Source organism: Oreochromis niloticus, linkage group LG13 (genome assembly GCF_001858045.2).
Source record: "Oreochromis niloticus isolate F11D_XX linkage group LG13, O_niloticus_UMD_NMBU, whole genome shotgun sequence".
NCBI lineage: Eukaryota > Metazoa > Chordata > Actinopteri > Cichliformes > Cichlidae > Oreochromis > Oreochromis niloticus.
The window spans coordinates 8,367,666-8,391,922 of NC_031978.2; the positions used below are offsets into that span (position 1 = coordinate 8,367,666).

The 24,257-nt window shown below is 43.7% G+C and overlaps 1 protein-coding gene across 4 annotated transcripts in view; it reads right to left on the reverse strand.

The window, feature by feature from the left end:
* The window catches only part of LOC100704929 (ABC transporter G family member 20), a 111,349-nt gene that overhangs the window by 69,010 nt on the left and 18,082 nt on the right, over nt 1-24,257 (reverse strand). For 3 of the 4 annotated variants that reach the window (XM_019366590.2, XM_019366592.2, XM_019366589.2), the window contains 6 exons: nt 14,836-14,929; nt 8,523-8,597; nt 8,130-8,280; nt 7,782-7,878; nt 7,531-7,696; nt 4,705-4,805 (listed from right to left, as the gene is read on the reverse strand). In XM_019366590.2, the coding sequence (XP_019222135.1) occupies nt 4,705-4,805; nt 7,531-7,696; nt 7,782-7,878; nt 8,130-8,280; nt 8,523-8,597; nt 14,836-14,929 (684 nt within the window). The remainder of the gene's footprint in view (nt 1-4,704; nt 4,806-7,530; nt 7,697-7,781; nt 7,879-8,129; nt 8,281-8,522; nt 8,598-14,835; nt 14,930-24,257) is intronic. The other variant, XM_019366591.2, reaches the window with a different exon arrangement.

Consider the following 24,257-nt stretch of genomic DNA (forward strand, 5'->3'; position numbering starts at 1 on the left):
GGTTTATATCTGACCCAGATAGACTGCAGATCATAACTTCTTACCTGAAGTTCAGTTCACCTGAGACTCGGACCGGCAGCTGCCTCGGGTCGCTCCTCCTACTGCCTCCCCTTTCTCTCATCCACCTGCTGGCCTCCACCACTTGCTAATTTTACTGAATCTGAGGAAGCTTTGCCATAGCCACCACCAAACAACTGAGTTATTTTTACACACCGACCAGCATCTGGCCAATCGACCACCTTTCATTGTTTATACAGCTACAAAGGAAAAAAAAGTCACCCGGCCACCGAGCAAAAGCCCGATGGCCAGTCCAGCATTGGTCGTGCCATCAGTTAACCCTTCGCGTGCCAACTGTGGCACACGTGCCTAGGGTTGCCGACCCCTGGTTTAGCTTATTTTAGAGTTTAGGAATGTGTTAGATAGGATGTAGAATTGTTGTAGAGACACTGACACTGCCCTGGATGTCATAAAGGCCTGACTGTGTCATAAATTTAGGAGTAGATTTTAGGAGACCCTCCCCCAGTTGAACTGCGAAAGTAAGACAAAGAGGAGTTAATGCTGAGTGGAAATTCCCCAGGGGATACCTGGGTGGGGGTCTCAATATTTGTAACTGGATAACTGTGGTCTGGAAGGGAGATGGACTTTTATGAGGCCCAGGAAGTCACGTATACAGAGACACACACCCACAGTGCTTTAACTGTTACACACCCACACCTACATGCACACTCACTCACGTGCACTCACATAGACACGCGGGTACGCGCACACACAGGCACTCACATGCTCGTGCATACACACAGACACATAGAGGTTGCAGCACAACATGGGGGTTTTATGATGGGTCACTTCTACAAAACTGCGTGTAACAGACAAAGGAGTTGAGATCTGCAGAGAAAGTCAGGGGTCCTGTACATCTCCCTTCTAGAAGGTGTAATCAATGTGTGTGGATTAATAAAAGTGTTGTTAAATGACTACTGAGTCCCGGTGTACTTTCTGGAGGCCTGAGGAATATACGAACCGGGGTGAAACTGCTTTTTGCAACACTAATGAAAAGCTAAAGGCTAAGCTAACGGATACTGAGTCGAGAAACAGATGCTGCAATGCCCGCCTTATCCGTCTGGAGGAAGGGATTGAGGGTCCACAACCCTGTAAGTTTTTTTTCACAGATGTTGCAAGACGTTTTTGGGAGAGACATTTTCCCCTCTTCCCCTGAACTGGATCATGCACACCGTATTTCGGCCCCCAAACCGGCCCCCGGAGGCAGGCCACGGCCCGTCATTGTCTGCTTTCACCGCTACCAAAACAAGGAGCTGCTAATACGAGAGGCTAGGAGGAGGAACGACCTGAAGTATATGGATAAACCATTCCGGGTCTACGAAGACTACAGCCCTGAGGTGGTAAGCCAACGGAGAGAATACAGGTAAACCTGTACAAGATGGGCCTGAAACCATCACTGCTATACCCGGCGCGACTACGCATCGTTAAAACAGATGGTGTGCGCCTCACATTTGGCTCTGTGGCTGAGGCCGAAAGGTTTGTGCAAGACTCCATGGATGACTGAACTGTTTTGAGGCGTGTGGAGCATGGGACTACTCCTGATGACTGTTACGGCATTGTCATGCTTCCTATGTTGATCTCCAGACCGTATAACTTCACTTCTTTTTCTTTATTATTTTTTGGCGTGACAGTGCAATTATTTGCGCATATTTTGAATGGTGGGTCTTATTCCAACCTTTACATTATGCGGGCTTAAGGAGCTTTAGGTAGGATAGTTATGGCAGTTTTTCAGTTAGATTGGGTAGGTGTGCTGTTTGTTCTGACAGCTAGTGTCACCTGGGGGTTCAGGGGGTTTCTGGGGGAGGTTTCTGTGTTCGACTGTCCAAGTTAAGAACCAAGTGTTTTATGTTTCTTATCTGGGATATTACAATCTCTTGTCTGTTTTCTATATGGATTCCCTGGTCCCGTCCTGGATTTTCCTGAGCGTGAGCGAAGTCGCAAGTGTGGAGTATAGAGGAGCGTATTGTGTGGCAGGAGTAGAGTGTGTGTGGCGTGGCTGAGGAGGAGCGTGGGAGCATATCGTGGACCATGTGAAATTCTCTTCACCATACCCCGTGGAACCCTGGAGCCCCTGTACTCCCCCTCACATTTTATATATAGGCTGTCTCTCAATTCCGGTACTGCATCCTTCCGAGGCCGCATTTGAAGGCTGCTCCAAATGCTGCCAACAAATGGGTCCTTCATTTCCCCAAATTTGAAGGATGGTCGGGTGTATCCTTCGTGGCCCAACCTATCCCAGAATATATATCATGTTAAAAAGAGTTTTAACATGATATATAAGTCACTTAGTCACTTGTTATTTTTTGGCTTTTTTCAGTGTTTTATTTTTTTCTGAGTCCATCGGTTTGGCTGAGATTAAAGTTATAGTTTTCACACAGCTGAATAAACGTAAAAAAACCTGATTAAACAGAAGTTTGATATGGTAGAGAATTTACTCCAGCTGAGTTTATTAAACTTCACCGAGACAGCGATGACACAAATCTAAAGGCTAGACCAGGGGTGTCAAACTCAAATACACAGTGGGCCAAAATTCAAAAGTGGAACAAAGTCGTGGGCTAACATTAATATTTATTGAAAAAAAATATCTTCCTCCAGATATAAGAATGAATCTTTTCTTATGGACTCAAACAAGTTTTGCTGAAAAACTGAATATGGAACAAGCAAAGCTTAATACTAAACGATATATATATATTAGCTGTATAATACCAGTAGGCCAGCTCTAATAGTAATTTGACATGGCTTCGCGGGCCAAATGTAATTAGGCTGCGGGCCAAATTTTGCCCGCGGGCCAGAGTTTGACACCTATGGGCTAGACTGTCCCATTTCACGGCCTCGCACTTCCAGCCTTCTTGGTCTTCAGAGGACCCGGCCCATGTAGACCACGAAGGGCGGGTCCTCCGAAGGATGCAGCCCCTGAATTGAGAGACAGCCATAGTTACTTTGTGTTTTGTACATAACCCTCTTTGAACTTTTCCTCAAGTCTGCGCCTGAGTCCGTTCTGTCAGCCTTGACAGCAACAATGATAGGTGTGCATACTTAAAAGCCAGAAATAATTTTCTGCACCACCAGTATCTCCTTATTTAGTGTCTTTGAAGTGACAACTTCAAAGGGGCCTGCAAGTCGGTTCACTCTGGCACAGCTGGCTGCCGGCAGAGCCGGCAGGCACGCCAGTGCAGCCTCCTCTGGCTTCTGCTCCGTGGCTACTGGGTGACCCCCTCGTCTGGGGATCTCCTCAGCCCTTCCCAGGAGGGTGGCACGGATGCCCCTCCGGTGGTACTCCTTGGGCTCTCGCACTCTGGGGCCTCTGGATGTCTGGAGCCTGGATCTCCTCCATGCCTGCTTCATGCCCTGGGGGACGGGGCTATGGGCCTCCACACCCTCTAGCAGACCGTTACATGGGGAAACCTTTTGTATACAAGCGCATTGATCCACACAGGTGTGCACACGGGTGTTCACTGTTCGTAGACATAAACTACACCTTTCTTAGCTGCTACTTCAAAGCACATTGTGCGCTGTCTGTCCTGCGTGCTGCACAACAACTTTCAATATTTAGTAGTTACTGCTGTTCACACTTAGCTAGATTAACGTGATGGTGTTGTGTTTAGTATGTTGCTTTGTTTTTGTTTGGTTTTTTTTGCTTGTTTTCTCTTCTTTTTCTCTCAACAGGTGATCCAGGAGATTTTTTTTTTCTCTTTGTCTTTGTAAGTGCCCTTTCTCACTGTCCCTTTTCCCTTCTGTTTTTCTTTTCCTTCCTCTCTTTCTTTCTCCCTTTCCTATCCTCCAGTCATGTCTGTCCCATCTGTAACAACTGAAAATAAAATAAATAATAACAACAAAGTTTGATCAAATGGACCAATACGGCAATGCCATGATGATCCATTTGGCAAAATAAATCCATTTGGTATCCTTGTTGGTCTTCAGACAACAATTCTGACGGCTTAAGAACCAAATGGGACAGGCAAAAAAAAAATAAAATAAAATAAAATAAAATAAAATAAAACGGAGTAGACCAAATTTGACAGGGAGTGATGACCCCTGTTGAGGGTGGCAACATAATCATGCATCTTTTAAATTTGCGTTTTCATTAAAACTGTTTTAAAACTAGAACAGCTACTTATACATGATACCCGTTTCATTGAATCACTCATTTGAAAACTTTCTCTTTATAGCGAATTAGAAAGATGTCTTGTTTGCACAACAGTCTGTTCATATTTGAATGTAGTTACAAGAATTTTAATATTATAATTTGAAGTGATGATAAACAACAATCCATCAGCTTTAAATGAAGCATGACGCAGAGATATTTGTTTTAGCAAATACAGTCATGAGGTTTATTCGATCCAAGTAGTATACTTTATGTATCGATTCTCCTTAGTACATTTGGCATTAATAACATTTCTGGATACAAGGAATATTGCAAATATCTAGGTCAGCAGTGTGCAGTTTTATTTATCTCATCCAGTGAGAATCTGCCTTCCCCCCCAGTGTCTTTGCATTTCAAGTGATGTCAGTGTTTCTAGAGTAACATGAGGGCAGTGAACACTGAGTGCAGACATGTTTTACTAGTCATATCATCAGTTACCAATGATCTGCTGTGCAGATACCAATCCAGCATATCAGCTCAGTCTATGATGCTCTGTCTCTTACCGTTTAATCAGGTAGCTGGTGAAGTTCTTGCCAAAGGTGATTACACCCCAGTACTTTCCATTATAGATCCCCTCAAAAGCTTCTTGGTGGGACAGGCTCACCTGCAGATAAAAAGGAATAGGTTCAATATATACATCAGGTTTATTGACCATATTCTACACTTTAAATTTCCTCAACCAGCCTGAACTTCAGTATACATCTGACCAAATCAGATCAAATTTAAAGGTTCTGCACATTAAGTATGTTACAGTTTGTTGGAAGTCTGGTAATAGTTCCATGTCATGGAGAGAAACAATCTTTCCTCTTCAATGATTTCCTAGAAAGTCTTGGTGTTTGTCGTATAAAGTCTGTTATTTTTTTGATCACAATGAGCTGTCTGAGAAGTTCTTACTCACTTACTCCCGTTTAATAAAATTGCAGCTGAAGTGACAACATAAAATAAAACCCAAATCTACCAGCAAATCTACAGTGACCCTCAGCCTCCTAGGAGATACACATTTGGTATAAATTTGAAAATCCTAGGTGACTTCCTTTTTGAGTTATTGTATCCACAAGATTTTCACAAAACATGACCTCTGACCTTAACATACAGATTTAATGTAGAATCCAATGTTCTTGAAAGGATTTATTGTCATGCCTGGCGAGGCAGACGGCAAGGCGTGAAGATGTTGAAGACCCAAGTGCAGGCACAGCAAAGGACTTACTGAGAGTTAATGTCATTTACAGAGGGGCAAAAACGAAATACAAACAGGAGCTGAACATAGCAGTGACTACACTGAAAAAACCTAAACTGGGAAAACTACAGGGAGTGCAGAATTATTAGGCAAGTTGTATTTTTGAGGAATAATTTTATTATTGAACAACAACCATGTTCTCACTGAACCCAAAAAACTCATTTATATCAGAGCTGAATGTTTTTGGAAGTAGTTTTTAGTTTGTTTTTAGTTTTAGCTATTTTAGGGGGATATCTGTGTGTGCCGGTGACTATTACTGTGCATAATTATTAGGCAACTTAACAAAAAACAAATATATACCCATTTCAATAACATCTCCACATTCACAAATATAAATTTCTGACATTCAAAAACAAAACAAAAACAAATCAGCGACCAATATAGCCACCTTTCTTTGCAAGGGCACTCAAAAGCCTGCCATCCATGGATTCTGTCAGTGTTTTGATCTGTTCACCATCAACATTGCGTGCAGCAGCAACCACAGCCTCCCAGACACTGTTCAGAGAGGTGTACTGTTTTCCCTCCTTGTAAATCTCACATTTGATGATGGACCACAGGTTCTCAATGGGGTTCAGATCAGGTGAACAAGGAGGCCATGTCATTAGTTTTTCTTCTTTTATACCCTTTCTTGCCAGCCACACTGTGGAGTACTTGGACGCGTGTGATGGAGCATTGTCCTGCATGAAAATCATGTTTTTCTTGAAGGATGCAGACTTCTTCCTGTACCACTGCTTGAAGAAGGTGTCTTCCAGAAACTGGCAGTAGGACTGGGAGTTGAGCTTGACTCCATCCTCAACCCGAAAAGGCCCCACAAGCTCATCTTTGATGATACCAGCCCAAACCAGTACTCCACCTCCACCTTGCTGGCGTCTGAGTCGGACTGGAGCTCTCTGCCCTTTACCAATCCAGCCACGGGCCCATCCATCTGGCCCATCAAGACTCACTCTCATTTCATCAGTCCATAAAACCTTAGAAAAATCAGTCTTGAGATATTTCTTGGCCCAGTCTTGACGTTTCAGCTTGTGTGTCTTGTTCAGTGGTGGTCGTCTTTCAGCCTTTCTTACCTTGGCCATGTCTCTGAGTATTGCACACCTTGTGCTTTTGGGCACTCCAGTGATGTTGCAGCTCTGAAATATGGCCAAACTGGTGGCAAGTGGCATCTTGGCAGCTGCACGCTTGACTTTTCTCAGTTCATGGGCAGTTATTTTGCGCCTTGGTTTTTCCACAGACTTCTTGCGACCCTGTTGACTATTTTGAATGAAACGCTTGATTGTTCGATGATCACGCTTCAGAAGCTTTGCAATTTTAAGACTGCTGCATCCCTCTGCAAGATATCTCACTATTTTTGACTTTTCTGAGCCTGTCAAGTCCTTCTTTTGACCCATTTTGCCAAAGGAAAGGAAGTTGCCTAATAATTATGCACACCTGATATAGGGTGTTGATGTCATTAGACCACACCCCTTCTCATTACAGAGATGCACATCACCTAATATGCTTAATTGGTAGTAGGCTTTCGAGCCTATACAGCTTGGAGTAAGACAACATGCATGAAGAGGATGATGTGGACAAAATACTCATTTGCCTAATAATTCTGCACTCCCTGTAAACTTGCCATGAAACTGAAAACAAGAAACTAGAAAACCTGAAATGTGGAGGAAATGGGATGACAAGCAGAGCCAAAATGGAGGAAGAAACATGGGAGAAAAAAATACAGGGCTTAAATACACAGGCGTAACGAGGCAGTGAGAAACAGGAGGCCAACACAGCTGGGACAAATTGCACATAACGAGATCAAGGAAGCAAAGCAGAACACACCGACATGGGACACAGACTGTCAAAGTAAAACAGGAAGCATAACACAGAACTGCAGACTTGACACTCAGACAGAAAATTAAGTCTAAACATACAACACATGGAGAACATAGCAGACCTTTACCAAGAACACAGAGGAAGCAGGGAAACCTAAAAACCAGGAACTATAAATATAATACAAACAGAAAACTATAATTCACAGAATAAAACCAAAACACAAAACACTGGGTCGCAGACCCAGGACCATGACATTCAGATCCCTCGGGTCCAAACAAAATACCTGTTGCACACTGGAGTTGTCGAGGAAGGAGAGGAGTGATTTGCTCACAGAGGGGAATAAAGTCTCATTGTTCACTATAGCAACCCGGATTCCTTTTGGTTCTCCAACACACAGACAGACGACTGTGATCTGCATGACAGGCAGCATGAACTGGAGAAACAGAGAGCTGCCAATGCAGAGTCGAAAAATAAAGTGTCATGAACTCATTACTTACAACCAGTGACAAATAACTTCTGCTAAATGCATCATACCCTGGCATTCTCTTCAGTCGCACAAATGTTTTGATCATCAGGGCAGCGATGTTCCTCCACTTTGGCAGCATGTGTCTGGCTCGCACCTTCCAGTCCACTAAATACATAAAAACAAAATAAATAAAAGTGACTGCAACTTATAATTTCGTAACAGTAGTGGGTAAAATTTACACCTGAGTTTTAAATGACTGTTTACTTAATGAATCAGTAATTTTCTTATTATTATCCACTTCTCATATCTCTACTTTTTACTGTCAGAAGCAGCTGTTTTCTGAAAAGTGCTATAAAATGCCTGGCACAGTGTTAAATATACATAGTTAAAAAAGGAAACATGCTACATATGAGTACCCGAACCTTTGAGGCTTTCCTCTGCAGGTGGAGATCCAACTCTAGGAAATGGCTGGCTCTCTAACGTTCCATCTGGAGGACTTGACTCTTGTTTAGGGTCGTTCTCGTTATCTGATGTTTCACATAGTTGCAGGAAGGCATGCTCCAGGGTCTGCAAAAGAGATAGTATCAGTTGAAATTCACGAGACTACCAAAATACAGCCTTTTTTTTAGCTTCTGTTCCATTTGCACAATTTATTACAACAATGTAACAATGTATCATAGCCACAAATCTGGATCACTGCTTGGGCTGGGTGGGTGGGGTTTACTACTGCCATCATTCTTCATTCATTTTAAAATGTTGTTTGTTTTTTTTTAAACAACCTCCCTGCCTTGACTACCGGCAAACCTTACTGTTGAACAGTGCTGCTGCATGATGGCATCTGGAGGATCTTCAGCCAGCAACTGGCCGTTTCTCATGAGACCAACCTGATGACAGAGAAAAGAAAGAACTATTATTAAAAAAATAACATGTCAGAAATCTTATCTTTTTAAAATTAGTGATTTCATTTTTCTCCTTTACACTTTTGTCCTTGTTTATATGATTATAAATAAAAATTTGACTTGGGACTTCCAGTCAGCATGCAACCCGAGTAGACGCAGTAACGAACTGCTCTGTTGAATTTAACTCTGCTTTGACCAGTTTCACCCCTCCATTTGCCACCTTTAAGTTGCTTACACTCGCAACTACTTTTCTAGTGTTTTGAACACTTTCGACGTTTTCCAATGGCTTCTAAGAGTGCAAAAGCGAACAAAAAGGAGGACACTAGCTTAACACTGGAGGCTATCACCATGCTGCTCCAGCAGCACTGAGATGAGTTAGCGTCTGAATTTAAATCCTCATTTAACTCCTCATTTAACTCCATTGATTCCAAACTGGACCAAGTACGACAAGCCCTAGAAGAACAGGCCGAGAGAGTTTCGTCCTTGGAGCTTGCAACTGAAGACCTGAGCCAACGAATCGCTGACCTTGAAAGCACGTGTGCCGCTCTTCGCAAACATAACAGCCAACTAAAGAACAAAGTCACCGACCTGGAGAGCCATAGTAGGCGTCAGAACATCCGCGTCCTTGGACTGCCTGAAGACACTGAAATTGGGCGCCCCACTCACTTCTTTTCTAACCTTCTGTGCAAGTTATTGGGCAAAGAAATACTTCAATCTCCACCGGAGCTCGATAGAGCACACCGTTCCCTCGCAGTGAAGCCGCCCACGGGGCGCCCACCTCACCCAGTGATCATCCGCCTGCACCGATACCAGATCAAGGACCTCATCATCTGAGAAGTTAGGAGGAGAGGGAAATTTGACTACCGAGGTGTGCCTATCCGAATTGTGGAGGACTACAGTCCCGAGGTCCTCAGTCAGCGGGCGCAGTACAAGGATATTATGCCGGAGCTCTACGGGCAAGGCCTGAGGCCGGCTCTCCTCTTCCCAGCATGGCTTCGCATAACACAGGCCAGCAGTGCCCCAAAGTTTTTCAGCCCCATAGACGAGGCTCAACAGTAGTTTTAGAGGCTCCCAAAGTCACCGGAAGCCCCATGAAGAATTATTACTAATAAAACAGTGACACCAAATGCAGGTACCAAACATTCCATACATGTATATGTATGTTATAGTACTGAAATGCCGATTATTACTTTTCCTTTAACCCATAATTTTGTTTTATTTTATTTTTTATTTTTTGATAAATAAGGAGATAACCTCATTGACCTCTACCCGTTGGGTAATGACGTAATATGTGTTGCATGGAGATGGGGAGCTTTGTTATCTATCCGTAGCCTTTCTGTCTGTTCTCATTCAATAACTCAGTTATACCAGTAGTACTTATTGAACTACATCTGCCTTTTTGTGTTTGGTTGTTTGTTTGTTTACATACTTGGACTCTTCTTTGAAACACTCCAGCAATTACATTTGGACTTGGTGGCTGATACACAGGTTCAAAACTTAACAGTAAGATAAGGGGTTTCAGCTTACTATCCTATGGCCACCGGAGCAGTGGTTAGATTGCTTCAACACCTAGTTTGTTGCTATCATAGACAGGAGGAGTAACACTTTAAATATGTTAAGTTTGAAGAGCTCGCTGCTTGTTCTTGTTCTTTTGACTGGTGCTAAACACTATAACACTGACGTGGCTTTCCTGCAGGAGATCCACGTCAGGGCCTCTGATAATGTCCGTCTCTTTTCACATTGGAGGGGCCAGTGTTTTCACTCACTTTTCCAAGCTAGGGCACGTCGGGTTTAAACTGAACCTTAATAAAAGTGAGCTCTTCCTGTTAAGTAGCAAAGCAAGTATGTTAGACTGCCCTTTAGAGTTGAAAGGAAAAAAATTACATATTTGAGAATCACAGTGTCAAAAAACATAAAAACCTTTTCAAACAAAATGTGAGTGCTTTGCTGAACCAAGTGAAGCGGTCCCTCACCCACTGGACACCACTCTCTATGTCTCTGGTAGGACGTATCAATTCAATTAAAATGACCATTCTACCCAAATTTTTATACCTTTTTCAGGCCTTACCCATTTTCATTCCCAACACTTTTTTTTTTCTCCAGGTAATAGAGTTTTATAATATTAGTATTGAACAGAACAGCTTGGGATGATTTTCATTTGCACAATGATAACACAGTTTTGTTCCTCACAGTGAAACACTGGCTGCTACATTGATGTAACTCCCTTTTGTCTCTTGGTGTTGTTTATACAAAGGTGGCATTCAGGAGTCAAATTAATACTGCCGCTCAGTGTTCATCATTTATAATGAGCAGTATAATCAGCCAATTACATTCATAATAGTCTGTACTGATTTCCAATTTACCAGGATATAAATTCTTCTCAAGGTTTTATAACTTTTGAGGGGGAGGCTATCAGTAGGTCAGATAGCAGGAAAATGAACTCCCAAATTGAAATTCAGTTTTAAAGATATTGTATCTGTTAATCTAAAATAAGCAGAAAACAACAAATCTAAATAAAAGGTGTTGTACTTGCACTAAATGCACTAGTCCCCACTTTTCCTCAGGCTTTTAGTATTTATATACATTATGTTTAGTACATATATAGAACTGTGCAAAAGTCTTGAGTTATCCCTAATTTCTATTAAATGTGAAATAGCTGCATGCACAGTGAAACACAGAATGCATGGCAAAAACATACCATATTTTTTTTTTTTTTTTTTTTTGCCTGTCCCGTTTGGCTCTTTTGCCATCAGAATTATTGTCTAAAGGCGAAGAAAGATGCCCAACGGATTTACTTTACCAAATGGACCATCCCAGCCTTGCCATAATGGTCCATTTGATTCACCTTTTATTGTTTATTTTATTTTCACTTGCTGAATACGGGACAGACTTGACTGGAGGAAAGAAAGGGGAGAAAGAAAGAGGGAAAGAAAAACAGCTGAGAAGAGGGACGGGGAAAAAGGGCAAAAAACAAAAACCAACAGAATAAGCAGACAAAAAATACATATGTCGATCACCTGGATCACCTGTTGAGAAAGAAAAAAGAAAACAAGCAGAAGAAAACGAGAGTAATAGAATAAACAACATCACAATGATATATGGGAATATGACAGTAAATACTAAATATTAAACATTATTGTGCAGCACGTAAGATCGACAGCACACAGTGTGCTTTGAGGTAGGAGCCAAAAAGGGTATAGTTTGTGTGTGTGATCACCCGTGTGTACACCTGTGAGCGCTTGTTTTTTTAAAAGGTTCCTTCATGTAATGATCTGCTACAGGGTGTGGGGGGCCACTGCCCCGTCCTCCAGGGCATGAAGCAGGTATGGAGGAGATCAAAACTCCAGACATCCAGAGGCCCCCAGAACACAAGAGACCAAGGAAGACCAACAGGGGGGCAGCCGCGCCACTATCCCAGAAAGAGCTGAGGAGAGTCCCAGATGAGGGGTCACTCAGCAGCCGCAGAGCAGAAGCCAGGGGGGGTTGCAGTGACGTGCCCGAGAGCTCCGCCGGCAGCCAGCTGTGCCTGAGTGACCGAGCCCCAGGCCGAGGGCACCCCACCCCCGAAGTGGCCCGAGCGAGCCCCAGGCTCCAGGCCCCGATAAGCAGCCACCAAGGAGTGAGCCGGTGTGTGCCTGGGCGCCCATCCCCGGACACAAAGAACCACCAACACACCGATGTCTGAGGGCATCCGCCACCGGCAGGGGAAGTGGTTGGGGGAGATAGGCCTCCAAACCTTGGAGGGCCTGAGATGTCCCCAGAGAGGTGGCGTCTGATACCCAACCTGACATATAGACACAGACATACAGGCACACACAGATAAAAAAACATTCATTGCCACCATCATGCTCTCATAAGCAATTACTCCACACTCAACCAACGTGGAGACAGACATAAAGAGACGCTGTACACACAATCACACTCCCCAAGCGTACTCTAAGAACCGGGTCTAGGTACCCTTGCCCCTGGAGGGGGAAACTGCACCCAGACCCAGGTGCTGTTACCCTTTTCCCTGCGGTGGGGAGAAGCAGACCACCCCGACTCCGCAGCAGCAGGGAGGCCCCACATTCCAGACCCCAGTCGGACGGCCAACTCCTCCTCCTAGCCCCCCCGCTCCAGCAGGCCGCAGAGAACGGGGGTGTGAGAAGACTCCAAACTCCAAAGGGGACAGAGGGGGGGGATGCCTCCTCTGCACCCTGGTGACACACCCCTACCCCAAGGCCCTGCATGTGTGGGTGATTGTGGTGTAGCGGGAAGAGGGAGGCAGCTGGAGATGGGGAGGGAAGGAAGGGAGGGGCAAGTGACCCGTCCCTGGGGCCAGCTCCCCCGCTGACCCCAGTAGGCACCCCCATACTCTGCAACCCGCCAGGGAAAGGGGGCCCAGGCCCATCCGGACCGGGGCCCAGTGCAGCACCGCCGCCCGGCCCCACAGAACCCGGGACAGTCCACCCGACCCCACCACAGAGAAAACTGCACACACCCCATCATCCACTCATCTTCCAGACTACACAAGACAATAGACGCCCAGGCTGAGATATTCCTCCACCTCTCCTGTACCTCCCCCTCCTGCAGAGAGAGTTCCTGAAGAGAGGAAAGCTCCTGCAAGATGTGACAACCTCCCCCACCCATTGAAGAGCCCCCCAGGTGGCTCGATGCACTGGCGGCACCCTGCGCCAGGGCTGGGCCCCCATACACCCACCCGCCCACAACCCCGGCAACACACCAACCAGGACCCAAGCCCCCGAGGTTTATAGTTCTCTTTTTTCTTCTCTTTATTTCCCTTTTTTCTTTTTTCTTCTTTTTTACCCTTTTATTTCACAGCCTAAATGTACAGGCTACTTAACCCGAATGTACCGATCATCTGTAATCCTTCTCTTTTCTTTCTGTTCATATATATAAAAGGAAAAAACTCTTAATAAAAAGACACGTTTAAAAAAATTTGACTTAAAGAAGTGATTGGATATGAAAATAATAAAAACAAAGTAATAACAATAATAAAGATGTAACACAAACAAGGCAGCTATAATTTTTCTAAAAAAAAAGAAGCCTACATGCTCAGCATTCCTACAAAGTTCCTGAGATGATCAGCAACCCACAGATTCTTTCCCAAAATGAAAAAAAGGCATTAACACATAGAAAGGGCTTTTTTAATTAAACATTTGGGGCAATTATACATTTGCTGACTAAACATTGATGACTAACATGAACTGATCAGGGGAATGATTAATAAGATCAATAAGAATCTAGTAACGATATCATACCATGGACAAAGGCTAAAACCATTGCTAGTGTGGTATATGCATTAAAAAATAATATAATATAATATAGTATAATATATATATATATATATATATATATATATATATATATATACATATATATACATATATACATATATAAGTGAAATGTTAATGGTATAAACTGAATGTGCACCAATGAAATAAATTTCATTTGACCAGACTCCATTAAATTTAACATTTTACATTGTTACATTGTTACATACATGTAACAATATTACATGAAAAATTTACATGTAATTAGCTAAAGTCAGCATTGTGACCATAACAACTTTTTGAGTGCATTCAACTGGTGCATGCATGAAGTATGACTGTATTCCAATCAAAGCATAACTATTAAGGTGACCCAAATGTATCCTGTTTCACGGACCAGTCTAAATGGCTGGGATCACAGAGAGTCATCTCTGGCACTCTTCTAAACTTCATGAAACTTCCAGATTCATGAAACCTCTGTCAGTGCGCCCCAGGGTGGCTGTAGCTACATGTAGCTTGCCATCACCAGTGTGTGAATGTGTGCGTGAATGGGTGGATGACTGGATGTGTAAAGCGCTTTGGGGTCTTTAGGGACTAGTAAAGCGCTATACAAATACAGGCCATTTACCATATTTTGGCACTCAAATGATTATTCATTTATTTTCAATGCTTTCAGAAATGGAAAAATAAAGATGCAAGAACCTGTATTTCTTTTTTCTTTGAAGTATCTGTGATTTTATCCCTTATCAAAGCTATTAAAATGTAAAGGTAATCTAATATGATAATTGAGTAAATGCCAATACTCTGTTTTTCTCTGAGAAGGAAAACAGGAGTTGGCTAGTGAGGATGTGGTGTTTCTTCCACTGATTTTTTTTATATGTTGCATGTGTACATTAATACTTAATTTATGTAATTTACATGCTTATTTTTATTCACGTGAGTTCATAACTCACCATATTGGCTTGCCTGGCCTCCTCTATGTAGTGTGTGGTGATGATAACAGAGACTTTTCCCATCTTCACAATCTCTACCAAGTGTTGCCAGATCCTAGAAAGAAGACAGACGAAATCTTTGAAACACTTGGCCCACTCAGTAATTGATTTTTCCTAAAAATTGCAGCTTACAGCTTCACTGCCAGCTGTCTGATCTTTAGAGCCTTTGTGATTACACAATGACACTGGAGTAACACACTGACTGGGTGCAAATGTCTTCTCATCTATGGATCAGAGTACACTTTTGAAATCTCTGTAAAATGTATTAATATTAAAGGGGCCATCTTGATATTTTAATAAGACAGAGAATGTTTAATGCAGCAGAAGTCTTAGTGTAAATGTAATTTTTCTGAACTGGTAATTTTTAGGGATATTTTATATGTATATTTAAAAATATATAAAAATTCTCGAGTGCTCACAAAATAGAAGAAATTGGATAAACAGATCATTAATGATAATATATAAACACAACTGTCTTTAAAGTAGTTAAGATAACATTAACATTTTTAACAACTTCTTGATGCATTCTCAGTCATCCAGGAAAGTAAATCTCCAAAAGTTGAATCTGTTCATCTGGACGTAGCGTTTTGTGGGAGAAACGTTTCGTCACTCATCCAAGTGACTTCTTCAAGGACTGCCTAAAGCTTGTACGTCAGTATGAGCAAACAGCACGTAAGATGGCGGACTACAGGAACCACCTGAGATTCAGCCTCAGATGCCGACAAAACAGGATTACTCCTAAGAGTCTGCAAATGAGCTCTTCAGTTAAAGGCTTCCGGGCAACAAAAATCCTCCAGAAGGCACAGCATCAGTTGCTTAATGAACGGGTGAGGCAGACAAATTTTACCATCGACATGCTAAAATCTCAAGAGGAGCGGATCCGACGGAGACTGACAATGCTTTTAGATGAGAATACTATTAAAAAGGTGTTTGACTTCACTGAGAAGGCTCGTCTAGCACAGCACAAGAAGTCTAAGACCAGGCAACAAAGGAAGTTTGACTTACTTGTTGTACGTCGGAAACCACCGCAAAATACGGAGAGTGTCCTCAGTGGTCAGAAGAGACAAGGATGCGACACAGAGGATGTGGACAAGTGGGTGAAGAATTTGTCTGACAGACAGCTTACCCAAACAGAGAAAAACATCCTTGCCAAAGGGTTGAATTTTGCCGTCACACCGAGACAAATCCCGCTAGTGGAGCTGATCACAGCCACAGAAACAGCAATTCGCAACAACAATATTGCAGAAGTGGAAGCAGAGCAACTACGGACGAAAGTTTCGGCCTGTCTCAGCAATGCAAAGCCCCCAGCATCCAACATCACCATGGAGGAGAGGAAGGCACTCACTTCACTTAGTGATGACAACAACATTATCATCCTTCCGGCAGACAAGGGTAGGTGCACAGTATTGCTTAACCAGAAAGACTATCATGAGAAGATTTTGTCACTACTCAGTGATGAAAATACTTATGAGCCCCTGAAACGAGACCCAGGAAGTGGCTACAGGAAGAGGGTGAAAGACTGTCTGAAGCAGTTAGAACAAGACAAGGCTATCGACCGGACCTCATACCACAGGCTGTACCCAGGGGAGTCTACACCAAGTCTGTATGGTTTACCGAAAATACATAAGCAGGGTGCACCTTTAAGACCTATTGTCTGCATGATCAACTCGGTCACCTATAACATCTCCAAGTTTCTGGCTTCGATCCTCAACCCGCTGGTGGGCAGCTCTGAACACCACATCCAGAACACCCTGGATTTTGTTGAGAAGGTGAGAGATGTCATTATGGAGGCAGATGAAACCTTGGTCTCGTACGACGTTACATCTCTCTTCACTTGCATCCCAGTCACGGAAGCGTTGGAGGTAGTCCGTAAGAGATTACAGGATGACACCAACCTCAGCAACAGGACCACTCTCAGCATCGACCAAGTGTGTTTGCTTTTGGAACTGTGTCTTCATTCCACCTACTTCACATACAAGGGTCAGTTCTACAGGCAGAAACATGGGTGTGCCATGGGCTCCCCAGTTTCACCCATCGTGGCCAATTTGTACATGGAAGAAGTGGAAAAGAGGGCTTTGCTATCCTACCCTGGAACACCACCAAGCCATTGGTTCAGATATGTGGATGACACCTGGGTGAAAATCAAATCTCAGGACGTACTACATTTCACGGATCACATTAACTCGGTGGACCGACACATCAAATTCACCAGGGAGGATATGAAAAGTGGCAGGTTAGCCTTCTTAGACTGTGAGATTTCCATCAGTAATGGGGGACATCTAAAGGCTGACGTGTACCGTAAACCTACACATACGGATCAGTATCTAAGGTTTGACTCTCATCATCCACTGGAGCACAAACTGGGTGTCATCAGGACGCTACAACACAGAGCAAACACCATCCCCACTGACACAGCGGCCAGGCAAGCAGAAGAACATCACATCAAGAAGGCCCTGAGTAAATGTGGTTATCCCAGCTGGACTTTTGTCAAAGTGGGAAAGGCACCAAAAGAAAGCTCCAGTCGATCCAGGAGAGAAGGACAACCGCTGCCCAGGCGAAAACCTGTAGTGATCCCGTATGTGTCAGGAGTATCGGAACAGTTGAGACGCATTTTTTCTAAACACCGGGTCTCTGTGGCTTTTAAACCCCAAAACACGCTGCGCCAAAAACTGGTCCACCCCAAGGATCGGGTCCCCCGACACAAACAGAGTAACATAGTGTACGCTGTCAAGTGCCAGGAGGATTGCCAGGATTTATACATCGGGGAAACCAAACAACCTCTAGCGAAGCGGATGGCACAACACAGAAGAGCAACCTCATCAGGCCAGGACTCTGCAGTTTATTTACACCTACAGGCCAGTGGACACTCTTTCAACGATGAGGATGTACACATCCTGGACAGGGAGGAACGCTGGTTTGAGCGCGGAGTCAAGGAGGCCATTTACGTGAAGAGGGAAAGACCATCTCTGAATCGAGGAGGGGGCCTAAGGGTACATCTTTCGCCATCTTACAACGCTGTGATTGCAGCCATTCCCCAACTCTCTGTGAATGGTACTCATGGCCATTGATCAGTGTTCTTTGATCAGTGGGTTTTGGTCAGTGATTGTTGATCAATGGTCATGGGAATTTGCATAATTATGATTAAGGAACTGACCTCACAGCCCATTGTTCCTTCAGTGGGCTGGTTTCAGTCATTATGCAAATGTACTGTTTATAAGGTTTGGGGAAACCTGCAGTCAGCTGAGACTGAAGAAGTCACTTGGATGAGTGACGAAACATTTCTCCCACAAAACGCTACGTCCAGATGAACAGATTCAACTTTTGGAGATTTTTAACAACTATTAAACAATTAATACACTTAGACTTACTGATTAACAATGGGCCAGGAGGTCAGTTGTTTCATGATCATTAATATGGAAATTGTCACGACCATTGATGACCATTGATTTTATTTCTCACTGTCAGAATTGAATCGGTTGAATAATGAGTGACAATACCCAGCCCTAACTGCAGATGAAAGTTTCAGCCTGTCTCAGCAATGCAAAGCCCCCAAGGTCTAACATGTAGACTTCTTGAATCTTGATTAATCATTATTGTTGTGTTTCTAGAGTGACTCATATTTCCTATTTTAGTTTTCTTATGTTTATTAGTTTTTCTGATTGCGTTTATCCCTTGTGGTTTGTGGTTTAGTTCCCCTTAGTCTTTTCCTTTCCCTGTGTGTTGTCTACAGTGTTTCCTGTGTTTGTCAGTCATGTTGTCATGTCCTCTCTGTTATAGTCTTTGTCTACTGTGTTCTGTCTTTAGCACATACCCTTACCCTCCATGTCCTTCTCTCTCTCTCCCTCACCCTCTGTGTGTGTGTGTCTCTCTCTCCCTCGCCCTCTGTGTGTGTGTCTCTCTTTCTCCTTCTCCCTCTCCCTGTTAGTGGTGTATCTGTGTTTCGTCTCCCCAGTCTGTCATGTGTTTAATGTCTGCTTGTTCTCTCTCCTACTGTTAAGCTCGCCTGTCACTTGCCCATTATCCTGTGTATTTAAGTCCCCAGTATGTCTCTGTTCCTTGTCATGTCGTCATTCTTTATCTGGAACCCTACCAATTCATTGGTTCAAGAATGTGGACGAACATCATATCAAGAAGGCCCTTAGTAAATGTGGTTATCTCAGCTGGATATTTGTCAAAGCTGGGAAGAGACCTTAAGAAAGCTCCCGGTGTTCCGTGGGAAAACAAGTGCTGTCTAAGTGAAAATCTTTAGTGATCCCTTATGTGTCAAGAGTATAGGAGCAGCTGAGATGCATTTTCTCTAAACTCTGTGGCTTTCAAACCCCAAAACATGCTGCACCAAAGATCGGTCCACCCCAAGGATTGGGTCCCCCCTGCACAACCAAACAAATTGCCAGGAGGATTGCCATGATTTATACATTAGGGAAACCAAACAACCACTGGCTAAGCGGACGACAAAACACAGAAGAGCTAATGTGTCAGACTAGGGCTCCAGAGTCTTTTTGCACCTACAGGCCAGTGGCCACTCTTTCAATAATGAGAATGTACAGATGCTGGACAGGTTTGAGTGGCGAGTCAAGGAGGCTATTTATGTTAAAAGTGAAAGACCATCTCTGAATCTAGGAGGGGGCCTAAGGATACATATTTTACCATCTTACAGTGCTGTAATTGCAGTCATTCCCCAGCTCTCTGTGAATGGTGATCATGGACATTGATCAGTGGTCATGACTGGTACCATTGATAAACAAATCAGTGGTACCAGTCACGAATGTACTGTCATATGGTTGGGGACACCTACAGTCAGCTGAGATTGAAAAAGTAATTTGGATGAGTGATGAAATGTTTCTCCCACTAAAAATGCTATGTTAAGGGGAACATAAACAACTATTTGGGAATACAGTTTATGACAGGAGTCTTCCTAAGTGGCCTGAAAAAGAGGAGCTACACTATCTCACAAGAGTACACCCTTCACATTTTTGTAAATATTTTGTTATATCTTTTCATAGGACAACACTGAAGATATGACACTTTGATACAATGTAAAGTAATCAGTGTACAGCTCTTACAACAGTGTAAATTTGCTGTCCCCTCTAAATAACTCAACACACAGCCATTATTGCCTAAACTGCTGGGAACAAAAGTGAGTACACCCCTAAGTGAAAATGTCCAAATTGTGCCCATTTAGCCATTTTCCCTTCTTGGTGTAATGTGACTCATTAGTGTTACAAGGTCTCAGGTGCAAATGGGGAGAAGGCTCACACTCTCTCATACTGGTCACTGGAAGTTTAACATGGCTCATCGTGGCAAAGAATTCTCTGAGGATCTGAAAAAAAGAATTGTTACTCTACATAAAGGTGGCCTAGGCCAGCGGTTCTCAAACTTTTTACAATGAGTACCACCTCATAAAATATATGGCTCTTGAAGTACCACCCTTATGACTGACATTAAAGTATATGCCTATTTAACAGCATATACATTTTACATGAGACAATTTTATTTCTTATATGAATTTATTTTAGTTGTCATAAACAGGATGTGACAAGTGATGGTAATAATAACAACTGTACTGCATTAAGTCTGTGAAGGTTCTCAGTCATCCAGGTCATCGTAGTCAAAGGAGTTTGCAAAGAAAAGCGTCTGGACTTCTTTGAGTTGCTTGAAGACGTTTCACCTCTCATCCGAGAAGCTTCTTCAGTTCTAAGGTCAAATGGCCGAGAGTCCCAGATTTAAACCCAGTGGGAGTATCCCCCCAAAGAGGGACAAAGGACCCCCTGGTGATCCTCTAATCACATGCGACAAGGTGTGAAAGCGGGTGTGGTACCTAATCAGCCAGGGTTTCGGGTGAGCTCATTGTGAAACCTGGCCCCACCCTATCATGTGATTTCCTGAGGTCAGATGGCCCAGGATGTGAGTGGGCGTTAAGGCGTCTGGGGAGGGAACTCAAAACTGGATTATAGATGGCAGACAGTTGGTGTCATAAACCACCGCCTCTGTTCAAAGATGGTCGCTCACAGTGGACATAGATGGCCTCTTTCACTCCTCTTTCAAACCATCTGTCCTCTCTGTCCAATATGTGAACATTGGCATCCTCGAAAGAGGAACCCTCCCGTTAACTTTTTTGAGTGGAAAAAAGTTAGTGTTCATCTATGGGCTCAAAGTGTGGTCATAAATATTTTGTACTTGTAAATCAGTTTTGTACTTGTAAATCAGGATTTGTATGTGTAAAAAGAATTTGTGCGTGCGTAAAAAAGATTTGTATGTGTAGAAAAGATTTGTGTGTGTGTAAAAAAGATTTGTATGTGTAAAAAGAATTTGTGCGTGCGTAAAAAAAGATTTGTATGTGTAAAAAGATTTGTGTGTGTGTAAAAAAGATTTGTATGTGTAAAAAAGATTTGTGTGTGGACTTAGCCAAAAAAACCCCTGCAAGTTACAAGTACGAATTTTGACCCTATTTTTCTTCCTGTCATCTGATTGGTCAATGTCATGTCAATCACAAATGTAACAATCCAATCAGAGAACAGATGGGTTTGGCTGTCGGAGGGGCACTTTTTTGAACTGCAGGTCCTTGAAGGGAATAAATGCCCTTTTACATGCCAACCCAGCGTTTTCCTTCATCACCACGAAGGAAAACAGTCTGTGGTCGTCCGTCGTCCGAGTTTGGTGATTTTTGTGTCACAGGTCTACGTGCTTTATACAGGGACTTCCACAGCCTTTTCAACAGCGCTGCGGACCGCGGGGAGGGGGGGGGCAGTGTTTTGGAAATGACAGTCTTCATTACAAAGCTTTCTTCGTTATGAATTAGCATACATGTTTTTATTGAACATTTGAAGAACTAGCAAAAAAACCAGAAACTGTTGTAGAGGACATAAAGTCAGAGATAGAAACGACAAGGAGCAGGTGCATCTAGTACAGGTAGAGCTGCTGCAAAAACCCACAGAGCTCAGCAGCCAGCGCAACAAATTCTGGATCCTTTGCTTTTAGTTAGCAGTTAGCATTAGCAGCACATCCTGCGTCCGATGTGAAAGGACCTTTATGCTGCGCACTGTGACTCACAGCAATGGTCCCGGGTCAGCCCTGACTTTGTGTTAAACTAATCCTAAAGTAATAATAGTATTTCTAACCACTGACATACCACAACTTTATCCTTTCAACAGCTGCTGAAAGTAAGGGGACCTAGCTGCTATCGGATATTTATATAGAGATCCTCCAGCTTCAAACTGTATTACCCTTCAAGGACCTGCAGTTCAAAAAAGTGCCCCTCCGACAGCCAAACCCATCTGTTCTCTGATTGGATTGTTACATTTGTGATTGACATGACATTGACCAATCAAATGACAGGAAGAAAAATAGAGTCAAAATTCGTACTTGTAACTTGCAGGGTTTTTTTGGCTAAGTCCACACACAAATCTTTTTTACACATACAAATCTTTTTTACACACACACAAATTCTTTTTACACATACAAATCTTTTTTACACACACACAAATCTTTTCTACACATACAAATCTTTTTTACGCACGCACAAATTCTTTTTACACATACAAATCCTGATTTACAAGTACAAAACTGATTTTTTTTTTTTTTTTTTTTTTTTTTGTCTGTCCCATTTGGTTCTTTAGCCGTCAGAATTGTTGTCTGAAGACCAACAAGGATACCAAATGGATTTATTCTGCCAAATGGATCATCATGGCATTGCCGTATTGGTCCATTTGATCAAACTTTGTTGTTATTATTTATTTTATTTTCAGTTGTTACAGATGGGACAGACATGACTGGGGGATAGGAAAGGGAGAAAGAAAGAGAGGAAGGAAAAGAAAAACAGAAGGGAAAAGGGACAGTGAGAAAGGGCACTTACAAAGACAAAGAGAAAGAAAAAAAAAATCTCCTGGATCACCTGTTGAGAGAAAAAGAAGAGAAGACAAGCAAAAAAAACCCCAAACAAAAACAAAGCAACATACTAAACACAACACCATCACGTTAATCTAGCTAAGTGTGAACAGCAGTAACTACTAAATATTGAAAGTTGTTGTGCAGCACGCAGGACAGACAGCGCACAATGTGCTTTGAAGTAGCAGCTAAGAAAGGTGTAGTTTATGTCTACGAACAGTGAACACCCGTGTGCACACCTGTGTCGATCAACGCGCTTGTATACAAAAGGTTTCCCCATGTAACGGTCTGCTAGAGGGTGTGGAGGCCCATAGCCCCGTCCCCCAGGGCATGAAGCAGGCATGGAGGAGATCCAGGCTCCAGACATCCAGAGGCCCCAGAGTGCGGGAGCCCAAGGAGTACCACCGGAGGGGCATCCGTGCCACCTTCCTGGGAAGGGCTGAGGAGATCCCCAGACGAGGGGGTCACCCAGTAGCCACGGAGCAGAAGCCAGAGGGGGCTGCACTGGCGTGCCCGCCGGCTCTGCCGGGAGCCAGCTGTGCCAGAGTGAACCGAGTTGCAGGCCCCGAGGCCGGAGGCCCGAGGGCCCCCTTTGCCCCGGAAGAGGCCTGACCGAGCGACAGGCACCAGGCCCCGCCAAGTAGCCACCGGGAGTGAGTTGGTGCATACCTGAGCGCCCAGCCCCGGACACCAAGAACCACCAATGCACCAACCCCTGAGGGCATCAGTTACCAGCAGGGAGTGTGGTGAGGGGAGATAGGCCTCCACACTTGGAGGGCCTGGGAGTACCCAGGGAGGTGGAGTCTAAGACCCGACCTGACATATAGACACAGACAAACAGGCACACACAGACATAAACATGCTTTCCCACCCTCATGCACACATATACAAACACTCAGCACTCACCCAACGTAGGGACAGACATACATAGACATGTACACACAATCATACTCCCCAAACATACTCTATGCCCCGGGTCCAGGTACCCTCGCCCCCAGAGGGGGAAACGGCACCCAGACCCAAGAGATGTGACCCTTTCCCCCGGGGTGGAGGCAAGCAGACCGCCCCAGGCTCCGCAGCAGCAGGGAGGCCAATCGGACAGCCAACACCTCTTCCCAGCCCCCCGCCCCGATGGCTAGTAGAGAACGGGGGTGTGTGAAGACCCCGTACAAAACTGATTTACAAGTACAAAATATTTATGACCACATTTTGAGCACATATTCATCCTCCAGCTTCACTGTACTAATGTGTTTATTTTATGCTAACCATAGCTGTGTAGCTAGCCACCGCGTGCACATCATTATATACCAGCTAGCCCAACTTTAATAGTAATAATAATGATGGATTGCCCTCAAAGCGCTGTACAATTCCACTATTCATTCACTGTCACATTCACACACTGGTGGAGGCAAGCTACAGTTGTAGCCGACTGACAGAAGCGAGGCTGCCATATCGTGCCATCGGCCCCTCTGGCCATCACCAGTAGGTGGTAGGTGAAG